The following is a 13283-nucleotide window of genomic DNA, read 5'->3' on the forward strand; positions in this document are numbered from 1 at the left end:
CTCAACACAAGCAGGAGGAAGTGAGGGACACAAAACTGCCTCCTGCTCTTACTCATTCTCTTTTTCCATTCCTGCACCAGCTTCTCTTCAAACTGCTCCTCTGTGGGCGGTCAGTGAAAAGAAGGGCTAATCAAATATCCTAACTCCATTATGTAGACTATTTTGATAATTCAAACTAAAATATCTGCCTCCTTTCTTTATGGACAGAATTTCAGATCTGGGTTTTAGAGCTCACCTACCCTCACTCTCATATTTTTCAGACGAGGGGTCCAGTGACTTGCCCAAGTTCACGCTACCCACGGAAGGCACGAGGCTCTTCCTTCACCTGGTTGGTGCCGTCTGTCCTGGGTGATTCACTCCAGCCCATCTCTAGCCAATCAGTGGAGGCCTGTTTGAAGCCAGTTCACGTCAGGAATGTCTGTTAACTCAGTCACAGCTTCAGGCAGCACTACTGGTATTTTCTCAAGTCTGAACCTTTCCAGACAGTGGAATCCTGACAGTCTCATAAATTCACTCACCTGCTTCTTATATGTGCGGTCACGCCAGTCCCCCTGAGACAATTTGAGGCTAAGAAAACCGGGCAAACGAGTGAGGAGAGGAACCCACGTCAGGGCTGCACGACTGTGCAGATCGTGCTGAGAAGGCAAAGTGCCAAGCAGACACTGTCTAGACGTTAACGGGCCTCTCCAGAGGGGCGTGTGGAGATGGGGGGAGCAAGGCTGGAAAGCCTGCTGGCTTTTTGTTCAGCTAATGCAAACACATGACACAACCTCTGACAGGCTCCAGGCTGAGAACTCGCAGTCTAAGACATTTCTTCTTCGGGGCTGGAATTCAGCTGTGGGCTGAGAGAAGCTGTGCTCATCCAGCAACCAGAGGAAGCCAGGAATGCTCTTCTTAATTCCTGGGGAATCATAGTTCTGAAACTAGACTGAGTTGGGCAACAGTGTAAAGCAGCACACTGGTAGGTGAAAAAAAATAAGATTTTTTTTCAAATTTCGTTTGTATCACCTTAATGAATTCATGAGGAAAATCTGAAAAACATACAAAACTGGCTTTTGATGGATGTCTGTTAAAAATTTTTTTATAAGACTAGATGATGTCAATTTATTTATAAAATGTACAGAAGGAGAAAAGGCTACCCACCATAGTCCAGAAAGCATCTTATATCTGGGAGAAAAAGTTGGGTTTGGGAGCTTTGCACATCAGTTAGAAAAAGGTGCCCTTTCCTCTGGGTGGGCACATAGCTCCACACCAGGGCACATAGCCTGGCAAGCAGAGAGCAGGATGGGGTCCACCTCACTTGTGCCCTCAGCTTGCGCACCAGGGCAGTAGATGGTCTGAACAACTGTATTCAGACCATATTCAGCGGGAATCAGACCTGTCCCACGATATGGTCTTTTCAACGTGGAAGTTATGAGTATCTCTGAAGGACAAAGAAACCTCCTTCAAACATCGCCTGAGCCACTGACTGTTATGCTACAAGTGCTCTCACAGAACAAGTACATCTCAATATGGGTCAGGGAAGCGGCTGCACCTGAACCAAGTCGAGACTGCCCATCTCTGTGTGGCCAGAATGACCAGCCGTTAAGTGTCCATCCAGGCACTTGGCTGATGTCATGTGAAGAGACCTGTACACTTTTTTTGAGTCCCTGTTACCTAGAAGAAAAATGTTTTTGGTTTGTTTTCAAAGTCACTTTCAGAAAAAAGACACAGAAGGTCCAGAACACAGGGCATTTATTTGCCTTGAGAGTCAAAGTCCAGGGTTTGTACCCAGGCTTTACTGCGTGTACTGGGTAGCTGATTTTGAGGAACTAACCGAATCCTCTGAGCCATGGTTTCTTTGTTCATAAAACAAAGATTGTAACTCCATTAGCAGCTCTAGCTGGGTGCCTCGGTCGACTGGAGCATTGTCCTGCACATCAAAAGATTGTGGGTTCGATTCCCAGTCAGGGGACACACCTAGGTTACGGGTATGATCCCCTGGTTGGAGCCCATATGGGAGGCAACTGATGGGTGTGTCCCTCTCATAGAGATGTATCTCTCTCTCCCTGCCTCCTTCCTTTCTCCCTAAAAATCAATAAACACATCCTCAGATGAGGATTAAAAAATAACTTGTTTTCAGGTTGTGAGAATGACATTAGATAAGACTCTTTGCCTCTCCTCCAGCCTGTTGTCACCCCGCTAACTACCACTTATTTTTCAGGGTTCAGCTTGTGGGGCACCCCCTCTTGGAGGACTTCCCGGATGCCCCGGGCTGGGTTAGGTTCTCAGGCCTGTCCTAGCACTTAGCACGTGGGATCAGTCTAAGCCTGTGTCCCTGCGTGCCTCCCCTACTGGACTGTAAGTGCCCTCAGAGCAGGGTCTTTGTCTTAGTCTCCAGCACTAACTCAGTGCCTGAGTGACAGAGAATAATAGATTTGTGATACTTTTCACTTTCCTCTCTTGAGTTGCTTTAAAAAGTTGACTTAGTCTCAGATGGTTGAAGCAAAATGATGCCTCAAGACTTTGTGTTGTTTTCTCCCTGCATAAAATGTGAACCTGGTGTCTGGGATGTTTTGACAGCTCCTAATGCAGCCCACACACTCCAGTGTAACCTCTCTGTAATTGTGGAGGAGGAAGATGAGAAAGAAAAGGAGAGACAAGAAGGAGGAGAGGAAATACGGACAGGAGAGCACAGAGCCACAGCAGGATCGCTAGGACCTGGCTCTGGGGCCCGGGAACGAGCAGCCGTGCCAGGCTGCAGGCGAGTGAGAAACACACGAAGCATTGCCGCGGTTCCCAAAGGGACAAATCCAGCCTGTTGTAGGAATGCTTCCTACCCTGTCTTTGAGAGGAGGTTATTTATTTTTCAAACAATGAAAGCAAAAGGTTCTATTCTTTTGCCTGATTATATTTTTCCAAACTCCAAATTTAGAATTTGTGGCCCAGTAACAGATGTACTATGGGTAGTACAGCAAGAGTATATGAAAGTGAGCACACCACAAAAAATCCAAGATATTTGTGGCCACCTCCATATTTTAAGGAGGGACATAAAAAAGAAAAACTTGGAAAAATTTCCAGGAGTTTGATTACCTCTCTTCTTTGCCTTTTCTCACTCTGCATCCCTTTCCAGCGCTCTCCCTTGCCGTCTCGGGCTTTGGGAGGAACCCAGGCGGAGAGGCACAGCCACTGCCTGCACACAGGAGGTGCTCAGTGAGCGCTTCCTCCTTCTCCTGGAGGAACGACAGGGCTCTGGCTTCACAAGGAAACACTGTCCAGAAGTTTGAAGGCCAGATTGGCTCAGTAGAAGCAAGAGTTCTGATACGAATTCTGGGCGTCAGGCATCCACTGAAATAAATATCTTAGTTGCACTTTTAAAGGAAGGCGATTCTTAATCTCTGGAAAGAGTGAAAGAGGTGAGGGGGAAAGAGGAGAGAGTTCTGAGAGCCACGAGCACAGGCTTGAGCATACGTGTGCATGTGCGGGCGCACGCGCACACACACACACACACACACACACACACACCCATGGCTTTTGGAGCTCTCCCATAAATAGGAGTGCTACAAGAATCAAGAATGAGAGTAACAGGGAACACTTACTGTACTCCTTGTGCCAAACCACTTTTCTAATTGCTTTACCTGGAAAAAAATAGCCTGTGTGATTCTCACAGGTAACCCATGGGGGAAATACTCTGTAGCAAGCCCATTTTGTAGATGAGGAAACAGGCTCAGAGAGGTTAATTAACTTCCCCAAGGCCACAGGGCAATAAGGGCAGTGCTAGGATTTAAATTTGGGTAATCCTGCTTCAAGGCCCGAGTGCCAAACCAGTACCAAGGATATTTCATAAACAGTGACAACCTGAGCCAGCACACAGGTTGTACATATACTGACAATGCCAAGCAGACGCTAATGTGCGATTTGAGAATTCTCTCGTTGGAATCTTTACAGAGTTGAGCACATTGTCAAAAAACAAATACAAACAGAAACAAACAAACAAAACATCGTCGGTGCCCAGCAGGGGCTGGTGACAGGCACTCTGGCTCTTGCAGACGTGTGGTGTGGAGTAGGTGCCAGGAGCAGAGGAAACCTTTTCCATTACTGAACTGGACAGGCAGGCAGCGACACAGCCGTCACTCCCAGTTGACGGAGAAGCAAAGGGAGCTCAGAAAGGTTAAGTAACTTGCATGAGTTTTCACAGCCAGATGACACCTGAATTCAAACTTGCTCCACTAGGACAGTGCCCTTGCTCCTACCTGAAGCTGCAGAGACATCAGGTGGCTTTAAAAAGGTAAGATCAGCAAGAAAGGGGTCGAGTAGGCCTCTAGGTCAAGGACTTTCATTATTTTATGATGTCCCTCTTAAAAATGAGAAGGTTCTGTAACAGGGTCTGTGTCAAAGGTAAGAGTTGGAAACACCGAGATGTGAGAATGAGAGGAGAGAATGGAGAAAGGAATGCAGTGGAAGGCTGCCTGACAAGCAAATGGGCCACCAGAGAGGAGCACCAGCCCCCAGGAACAGACACCATTTCAGAGGATGTTCCAACCCAAAACACTGCCACCTACTGGACAGACTGGGCAAGTGGTCAAGGTGCACAGGCAGAAAGGGCCCCAGCAGCTCCACTGCAGCCTCTCAAATTCCATCCCATTGTCCTATTTCAGGATTTTCTGAGCCAGCAGCAGGAGGTGAGAAGGGGCGGGGGGAGTGAGGGGGTGGTGATAATTTCTGCAAAACCCATGGATGTGGCACTGAAGGGCCAGGTCCATTCAAGCTGAACAGTAGCTACAGTGGTAGCAGCTCCTTCAGGACTGGGACCTGTATGGCGTGCCTTTTAGTTCCACACTATTCTTCATAGCAGCATTTGTGCAAAGTGACTAGCATTCATGCCGGCACTTTTGTTGGAGATTAATAAATTACACTCATTTACTATGGTTGGAGGACAGAAGGAAAGACTTCCGTTGGGAAAAAGACAAATTTTGCCTCAGACACGAGATTTTAAATCTTGAACACAATAAAAAGAGAAGACAATGAGGCATTTCCCTACATCAATTCAAGCCACTATTCTATGACACACACATAGTAAGCCTGGGCCTGCAACACGTCACGGCTTTTCCCATGTGTCACATGACTTGTTTTGGCAACAGCTTGGCTGGTCACAAATAGTATCCACAATTATTTAGAAGACATTTTACGGGTCATAAATTCAGACTGAATCCTGGGAATAGCTTATAGGTGATGGCTTCCAAATGAGCACATAAAAAGTCTGTGAAGAGATTACATGGAAATCCTTCAACCACAGCAGAAAATGCAGATTTATAGAATATGTTTTGTACTACAACTACCCAAAGAGCCTTCTATCAGCAGATTATTGCCAGACGGCTGCCGATGCAGAAGCTGTTATCTGTGACAGCAGCAGCTCCAAGAGCCTTAGCCAGTGGCTGTTATCCCATCAGAACAGCCAAGAAAATTCTCGTTATCATATTTTTGTTGATGGCTGACATTAGAGGGTTTACCTTCCTTTAAGGTGTTCGAAATCATTTAAAGAACACAGAAGCTTGCCCTGGCCGGTGCAGCCGAGTTAATTGGAGTGTCGCCCTGTAGACCAAGGGTCATGAGTTTGATTCCCAGGCAGGGAACATACCTAATTTGCAGGTTCAATCCTCAGTCAGGGTGTGTCAGAGAAAGCAACCAATCGATATCCCTCTCTCTCTCTCTCTTCCCCCTACCTCTCTCTCTGAAAGCAATCAATCAATGTCCTCAGACGAGGATTAAAAAATCAATAAAAAGAAAAAAAAGAACTTAGAAGCTTAGGCCAGGAACAAGGTGCTGTTTTCTTAACATTTTCATCCATTTGCTCCCCTACTCCTACCATGTAGTCCTTAACTCTGCCTTCTAAAATCACCTTAATTTTGGCTAAAGATATACCAATATTTGTCAAATTGGATTGACTTTTCTAGCAGGAATGACAAATATCTATGTACAGATGTAGATGTGAACAAAACCAACTCCATCTCTGTATCTGAATTTCATTTCATTTTTAAGTCTCATGCTGTGACCTTTGACCACCCTCACCATCTTTAGCAAAGGGCATATTAAAGCTTCGTAGTTGACGATTATCTGTGTTCCTTAAAATGTAGCCATAAATACTTTGTCATTAACAGCCAGAATGGCATGACATCCAAGAAAAATATCAAACTAATAACAGTATCAATTATAAGCAATCATCTATCACAAGACCACCAGGAGGTAGGGCCTCTGGAGCCACGGCCTTCTTTGTCCCTTTGTCTTGTTGACAATTAGTAACCACGTTACACTATATACAATAAATACTGTAAGAAGGATCTGTTAGTGGAGAATGACCTGCAGACCACCGGACCACCTTTTCCGCTCCAACACAATCTTCCCATAAGTAAATTGCCCTCTAATAAATTCTGCCATGTTCCAGGGTGCTGCCTGCTTTGTTTCCTAGTCTGGGGATACCTTCTCATTACTGTGGCTATCACCACTTTACTCCATTGCCAATCTTTTCTCTCCTGTACAGACCAACTGCTTGCTAGTGGCTACCCCAAATTGCTGAGAAGGATTTTCAAACCTTCTTCAGGCGCATGAGGAAGAATTCTATGACTGATTGACAGTGTTGGTCATGGGCAAGGGTGAGGGTAGCAGTGATATGCATGTCATGTGGGTGCTCTCTCTGCAAGCTGCATATCTCACAGTGCTAAGAGGTGCTTGTGTGGAATGCCTACAGTGTCTAGCGGGCACATCACTGACATCTGCCGACTGGTTTTAATAATTTCTCTGAAAGGAGGGATGGAGTGCTGGTTTATCTCTAGGTGGTGAAATTATGGGCAATTTTGTTCTAGTTTTTCTATATTCTCTAAGCTTTTTATGAGCATATTTTATTTTGTATTTCATCAGAAAATAACATACTGACTTTTTTAAAATTTTATTTTAATCATTGTTCAAGTACAGTTTTCTGTCCTTTCCATTACATTCCAGCCCACCCACCCATCCCTCCTCACAACATATTGACTTTTTATTTAACTAAAACAGCACATGACATTAGGAGGGTAAATTATTCTTAAAAAAGGAGAGGGGTCACAGCATCTTCATGATAGATTTCAAGACTTTTATAATACTACTCTATAAATTTTTACATAGTTGTGAGGAGAAGGCATTGGTGTAAGGGGTATCCTGATTTTTAAATGAAGTCATAATCATTTGCCAGAGCCTTAAAATTTTTCTAAACATAACTTATACTGGTACATATTGCTGTTGACTCTTACCTCTTCTATTGTTGTGTAAGTAGTAGGCTTTAAGTTCTTAACTATCATAAACAATGACAGGCATCTTATGTAGAGTACCTTTATAAGTAATAATGAACAAGACAAAGTGGTCAAATAGAATTATTTGAGTTTCTTTTTTGATTTAGCTTCTCAGTGTAAATTATATTGAGTTTTGGAATATCCACCTGCAAAGCAGTAAAGTCAGCTCCCCCAAAGCTGATCCAAAGTTTGCTAAAACAGATTCATGTCAATAAAGGCTGTATTTAAATGTATCTGCTATATGTCTTGTGGCTAACAAGAAAAACAATTTTGTCCTGCAAGCATTGTTAAGTTCATATAAAAATGCCTACGGTAACATCCAAATTGCAAGTCTCATTATCAATAGGGTTAATTTATTTTTCATTTATTATTAAAGGTTTATAATTGGTAAAACATGAATTAAACAAATGTTACTAGGGCCAGGCATAAAGAGACTGGACTAATTAAGCCATTAAGATCCTTGAGTGATGAAATATAACTATAATCATATCTACCCCTCACTTTTTTCAACGTAACAATTTCCTCACACCCTGAGTTCTTAGCCTCCTTTCTCACTCCTTCAGTCTTGGTTGGGTGGTGGCTACAGGGGTGCATTCATATATAAAAGTTCACTAAGCTATACATTAACAATCTGTGCACTGTACTAATGTAAAAACTGTAAAAATCCAGAGAAGCCTTATGTTAATGTAAAAAAGCAATAATAATAATTGCAAAGATACTTGTTCACTATCTAGTTATAATAATATACATTGTAGCTGCCAGCTACAAGCACCTGGCCCACCACTAGAATGTAAGCTCCCTGAGGGCAGAGACCATGCCTAATACTTCACCTATGACTCTGCCCCGTGTGTGTGCAACCTGTGCTCAGCCTGCAGAGGGAATACTGGCTGATGGGCACTGTGGAGGGAAGGCCTGTGCTGTAACGACTCTCCCCTGGAGAAAGGACGCTGCGTCAAAGTCACAGATGTAAGAAGACAGCATTTCTTAGAGAAAAGCATGCATTTGACCTGCAGGACATTAATCACCTGGCTTACAAAATGAACCTATCTAGATATTTCTTCAACCCTGTAATATCTGGTGTCATTAAGCTAAGACTACTGGTGGCTGCTAGAAATTTTATGTCCAGGTGTCCAGTTATTTAAAGAGGAGAAGGAAAAAGCCATGGTGACATTTGCACTTCTCCACAGGTGGCCCCGGTATTTACAGCTCATCCTTTACCTTCCCCATTCTCCTAGAAACACACGGCTTTCTGCCTCACTGACTTTATCTACTTCTGCGGGACATTACACCCACTGCAGCCCACGCCTCCCAATCTTCACCACACAGCTCCTCCCCAACTAAATGCTAAGCCTTGGAACTGCCTCCTGCATTCTGTCACCCAATCCAGAGACTTCCATGGGAATTGTAACATGTCTCCCTTCTAAACACATTCTCAATGGCCAGGGCCTCAATTTGCAGGGTGCTTGTCCATCTGTTCTGTCTATTCAGCAGAGTCCTTGCTATGTTTTAACATCCCAATTCCAACAACAGTCTTTAAAATTATGTCAAGTAGTTTATTTGCCAAGTGATAAAGAGATTATTTTAGTGGTTAATGTACAAGCTGGATATTAAAGCCCTGGTTTTGCTGCAGCTTCAAGAAGTCAGAGGATGTGGGTCAGACTCTAGGCCTGCCTGAATCCACCATTAGAATAATTCTAAAGAATATGGAAAAGATCCCACGTCAGCCAATGAAACTCCTCATGGTTGATTAACTGTATGTTGATTAACAGGGTATAAATGAGGTTAAGATATCTGGCTTCACAGGGACAATGCCTTAATAATCTTCTTATCTGTCTGTGTAACTGTTATTGCTCTTGTTATTATTATCTTAAGTGATGTGCTCACAGTTCACGGGTCAAGTATTCCCTTATTGAAATGAGTGTTCTGATTTGTGAATCAGTCCCCAGTGCTTGGGTGACTTACGAGGAATTCATATAGCTGGAGTGCTGGGAATCAGAGTGCCAGCAGGGACAACCACCAAGCGAGAGTGCACAGGCACACGCCAATGCTGTCTTTCAAAAGCCCGTGGTTGGGCCACAGGGTCCCCTCCAGCCTGCCATGCTGAAGTGGACTTGGCTGCATCTACTGAGGCTCAGGGGCACGTGCACTGGTGCCCAAGTTCTCAGCCTTTCCCAGCCTCTCAGTCGATGGCAGTAATTTCCACCGGGAGGGGGATGAGTGTGGGAGAAGAGTGGACCTACAAAGCCCCCTCCCAACAGAATCTAGAAAAGGAGTAGCTGTGCGGTTGTTGGTTGAAGCACCCCTCCTGCTGCTGCCATCCCCATTCTTTACCCACATCAGATGCTCACATATGCTCAGTGAGAGGTGTGCCACATGGCCAACACCCCTTTCACGCAGACTCTGAAAAGTGCATGGATGCTGGCTCAGGTGAGTGGGGCAGAATGTTGACGGAGACCGCCTGAAGGAATACGTTTTTAAAAAAGTATATTTTATTGATCATGCTATCAGAGTTGTGCCATTCTTGTCTCCCCTTTATCCCCCTTCACCCTGCACTCCCCTCCCTACAGCATTCTCCCCCCTCTTTAGTTCATGGGTCATACACTTAAGTTTTTTTTGATAGAGAATGAAGACAAAGAGAACACAAGAAAGAGGAAGCAATCAAAAAAGCAATCTGGAAGTGCCAAAATAAGTAAGAGACCATGGAAAACATTCAAAATATAACACTTTCCTTAATGAGATTTGTTACTAGATTCTTAAATCTAACCAAACAGGATTTATAGACTGGCATTAATAATGACAACCACCTTTTCCCAAGCTTAGGACACCTCTGCTCCTTCTAGAGCTCTACTATTCCAAACACTTGGCCTCTTCCAATATAAAAAACATGGATTTAAAAACGGCTGAATGTTATTAAGGCCAGACACCAAGAGACTGGATTGGTTAAAAGATAATTCCAGATCATACCTATTCCTCATCCCTCACATAACCTGAGTTCACAGCCTCCTTTGTGCACCAACTTTCTCAATTTTCATATCTCCACCCTTCTTGATTTTACCTTCTTCTCCATGGATTTTGCCTGGGAAATCTGTGAGAGTACACTCTGCCCTTCTACCTAGAGCAGGAAATTGCTGTTGGGGGAACTTCCTAAGAGAACTAAGCTTTTCCCAGCAATGAAATGGGGGAAGGGCATAGAGTACAGGCGGCCTAGAATAGATCCTGGAGGTTGGGCCACACAAACTTCTCACACCTCCTATTAGCATTCCAGTTCCCAGAGCAATTTCACACACTAGCTGGCAATCCTAAACCTGGTGAAAAACCAACCAGGAATCCACCCTGTCCATCAAAGGGCTGCAGCTGCCTTTTGAGGGCCACAGCAAGGGCATTCCTTTGTCAGGACTAAATCAACCAGTGATGAGTAGTTTTCCCTCAGATTCAAACCCTGGAAAGCAACGCATTAGAAGCCGATCTGGAGTTCAAGATGGGTTCCAAAGGTGGAGGGAGTGGAGGGCGCTGGGGTCAGATCCTTCTTCAGAACTTAACTAGCTGTGTGACTTTGGGCAGGTCACCTAATTTCCCAAAACTTGTTTCTTCCTCTGTGAAATGAGGATAATAAAAAGGACCTTCAAGGTTGGAGAAGCTTTAAAAGAAATGATGCAGGCAGCCCCGTGTCTGCCACACCGAAAGAACACATCAGGTAGGGGTCCAAACCCTACCCCCACCGCCTAGTGTAGTGCGCCGCATAAATTATATAACCTCTATGACTCAGTTTCCTTGTCATTAAAATGGAGTGTTATTACAACACGAAGTATATAACCCATAAATATTAGCTACTTTTTTATTTCCTTGTAAAAACAGCCTGTGTTTCCAGCTCAATCAATGCTGTAATGATGAATTAAATGAGTTCAATATAATGTTTATTTTTTTCCATCGTGAAGACTTTGCATGCTTTTATGATTTTTCGGGGCCCAGTCAAGCAGCAGTGCTCGGGGAGGGGCTGAACTGTAATATGAAGAAAAAATTTCAAAGAGGGAGAATAACCACCCACCAGGGAGCTATTTCTTTTGTAATGTACATTCCATTTCTTCTCCCTCATGCTTTTTAATTCCTTCCACATTTCCTGCCATAATTACCAAATGTTTGGTTTCTGACCTCACTTTTCGGGAGACTAGAGCCCAGGGAATTTAGAATTGTTTATTTTCTGTCCATAAACCTTTGAGTTAATGGAAGGGCTTGTGAGTGAAGGGTTTGTTGGTTGTTTGTAGTGTCTCAGGAAGGTCACTGGAGTTGGGAAAGAAACATCACCAAAAAAGTGCTGAAATACTTGGACTGCAAAAGCCCAGCCCTCCGAGGGCTGAGCAATGGATGGCTCACACTTGCGCAAACGCTAGTTTAAGGGAAAATTTGAGAATTTAGAAGGCCGTTATATGGTCCTGACAATAACACAAAATCCGAAGTCTCTTTACAAAGGAAGAAAAAAAATCAAGGATTTATAATCTTACTTTATAAAACAAAATTATTCCGCCCTAAAAGAAGAATCTCTTAGGATTTGGGGGTGAGGGGGTCGGGTGTTACTTTTTTTTTTCACCCGGAGGAGACGGACTCGGAAGGAAAAGTCCCGACTCTTCGCACTTTCCTCTGGAGGGGCCTTTCTGAACTTGGCTGCGCCCCGTCGCCGCCACGGTCCCGCAGGGCCCAGCCCGTCCCCTCCCCGCCCCGCTCCCCTCCCTGTTAGCCGCGGAGGGGCTCCCGCTCACAGCTCAAACTTCTTTTCCTGATTTTTGAGGCTTAAGTTTCTAGAGTGGCGGTCCGGCTCCGAGCGCCGCCCCCCCGCCGCCCCGCGTTTGGAAACTCCAGTCCCACCCGCTGAGCGCATCCCGGGACGCGCCGCCGCCCGCAAGCCCGCGCGCAGAACGCGGGGCCCGGGGCCCGAGGTCGGACCTCGTCGGCCGCTGCCTACCTCCGCGCGGACCCAGGCCGCCGCCACCACCGCGAGCGCGAGCCAGCGTGTCCACATCTGCGGAAGAGACGAGAGCGCGGCTGAAGGCACCGGGACCCGCGCCCACCCCGGAAACTTCCTGGGGTCCCGCAGGCTCGCCCCCTCCGCCCTGCGCCCCCCGGCTTCCCCGCGGGGCCGACCCCCAGCGCTGCGCGCCGGGCTCTCACCCTGGTCCTGTCCGGGTTCCCAGAGGGCGCGGAGCGGGGCGGCTGCAGCAAGCTCTATGAGAGCTTCGCCGATCGCCAGTCTCGAAGGAAATCCGACCTGCGCTCGCCGCCCCGTAAGACCCCTCCTTCCCCGACTGCCTGCCCCCCAGCTCCTCCCCGTTCTCCTCCCCCTTCTGCAGCAGCGGCCCCCGCGGCTGCCGGCTCCGCTCCCTCCTCCCGCCGCTGGCTCCCGGGAGCCCGCGTGCGTCCTGGCGCCGCCTGAACTCCGCTCCGCGCCCGGCCCCCAGGACGCGGAGGCTGAGGCAGAGATGGGGTGTCCCGGGGGACACTGCAACAAAAGCCGAGGGTGCGTGGGGGGCGGAAGGAGCCAAAACCGCACCCCTGGGAGGGGCCCGGGCTTGCTGTAGCTCGAGCGAGCTGCGGCTGTGCCCAGCTGGGCGGTGCTGCTGGGGTACCCCGGCCCGGTCTGGGGCAGGAGCCTGGACGGAGAGGCTCCCTGCAGCCTTGGGAGCCCCAGCCGACTCCCAAGGGTGAGAGACCCGGAGACTCCCAGGGACACTCACAGTCCGTGGGTCACTGCAGCCAGGACTCGAGGAAGTGGGCGCGGGGCCTGGAAGGCTGCTTTGGGTTCAACCGTGCATTTCCTAGGGGAGAGTTGGCGGCAGCCCTGCTCTGCTGGAAATACCCAGACTGGAGCGTTTGCTAGCAGCCTCACTCCGTCCATTCTTTCCTCCGGTCCAGGAGCTGTGCCCCCTTCCTGTCTTCCGCCCACCCGTCACCTGTGTCCCTGCTCCCATTCCTGTCACCCCAGCTACCCTC

At 46.8% G+C, this 13283-nt stretch overlaps 1 protein-coding gene across 1 annotated transcript in view; it reads right to left on the reverse strand.

The window, feature by feature from the left end:
* The window catches only part of FSTL1 (follistatin like 1), a 54036-nt gene extending 41421 nt beyond the window's left edge, over window positions 1–12615 (reverse strand). The window contains exons 1-2 of the mRNA XM_045851828.1: window positions 12465–12615; window positions 12259–12315 (exon numbers count right to left, since the gene is read on the reverse strand). Of these exons, the coding sequence (XP_045707784.1) occupies window positions 12259–12315 (57 nt within the window). The 5' untranslated portion in view covers window positions 12465–12615. The remainder of the gene's footprint in view (window positions 1–12258; window positions 12316–12464) is intronic.
* Between the last annotated feature and the right edge of the window lie 668 nt (window positions 12616–13283).

Source organism: Phyllostomus hastatus, unplaced genomic scaffold, assembly GCF_019186645.2.
Source record: "Phyllostomus hastatus isolate PE091 unplaced genomic scaffold, TTU_PhHast_1.1 phas_contig_86, whole genome shotgun sequence".
NCBI classification, from domain to species: Eukaryota; Metazoa; Chordata; class Mammalia; order Chiroptera; family Phyllostomidae; genus Phyllostomus; species Phyllostomus hastatus.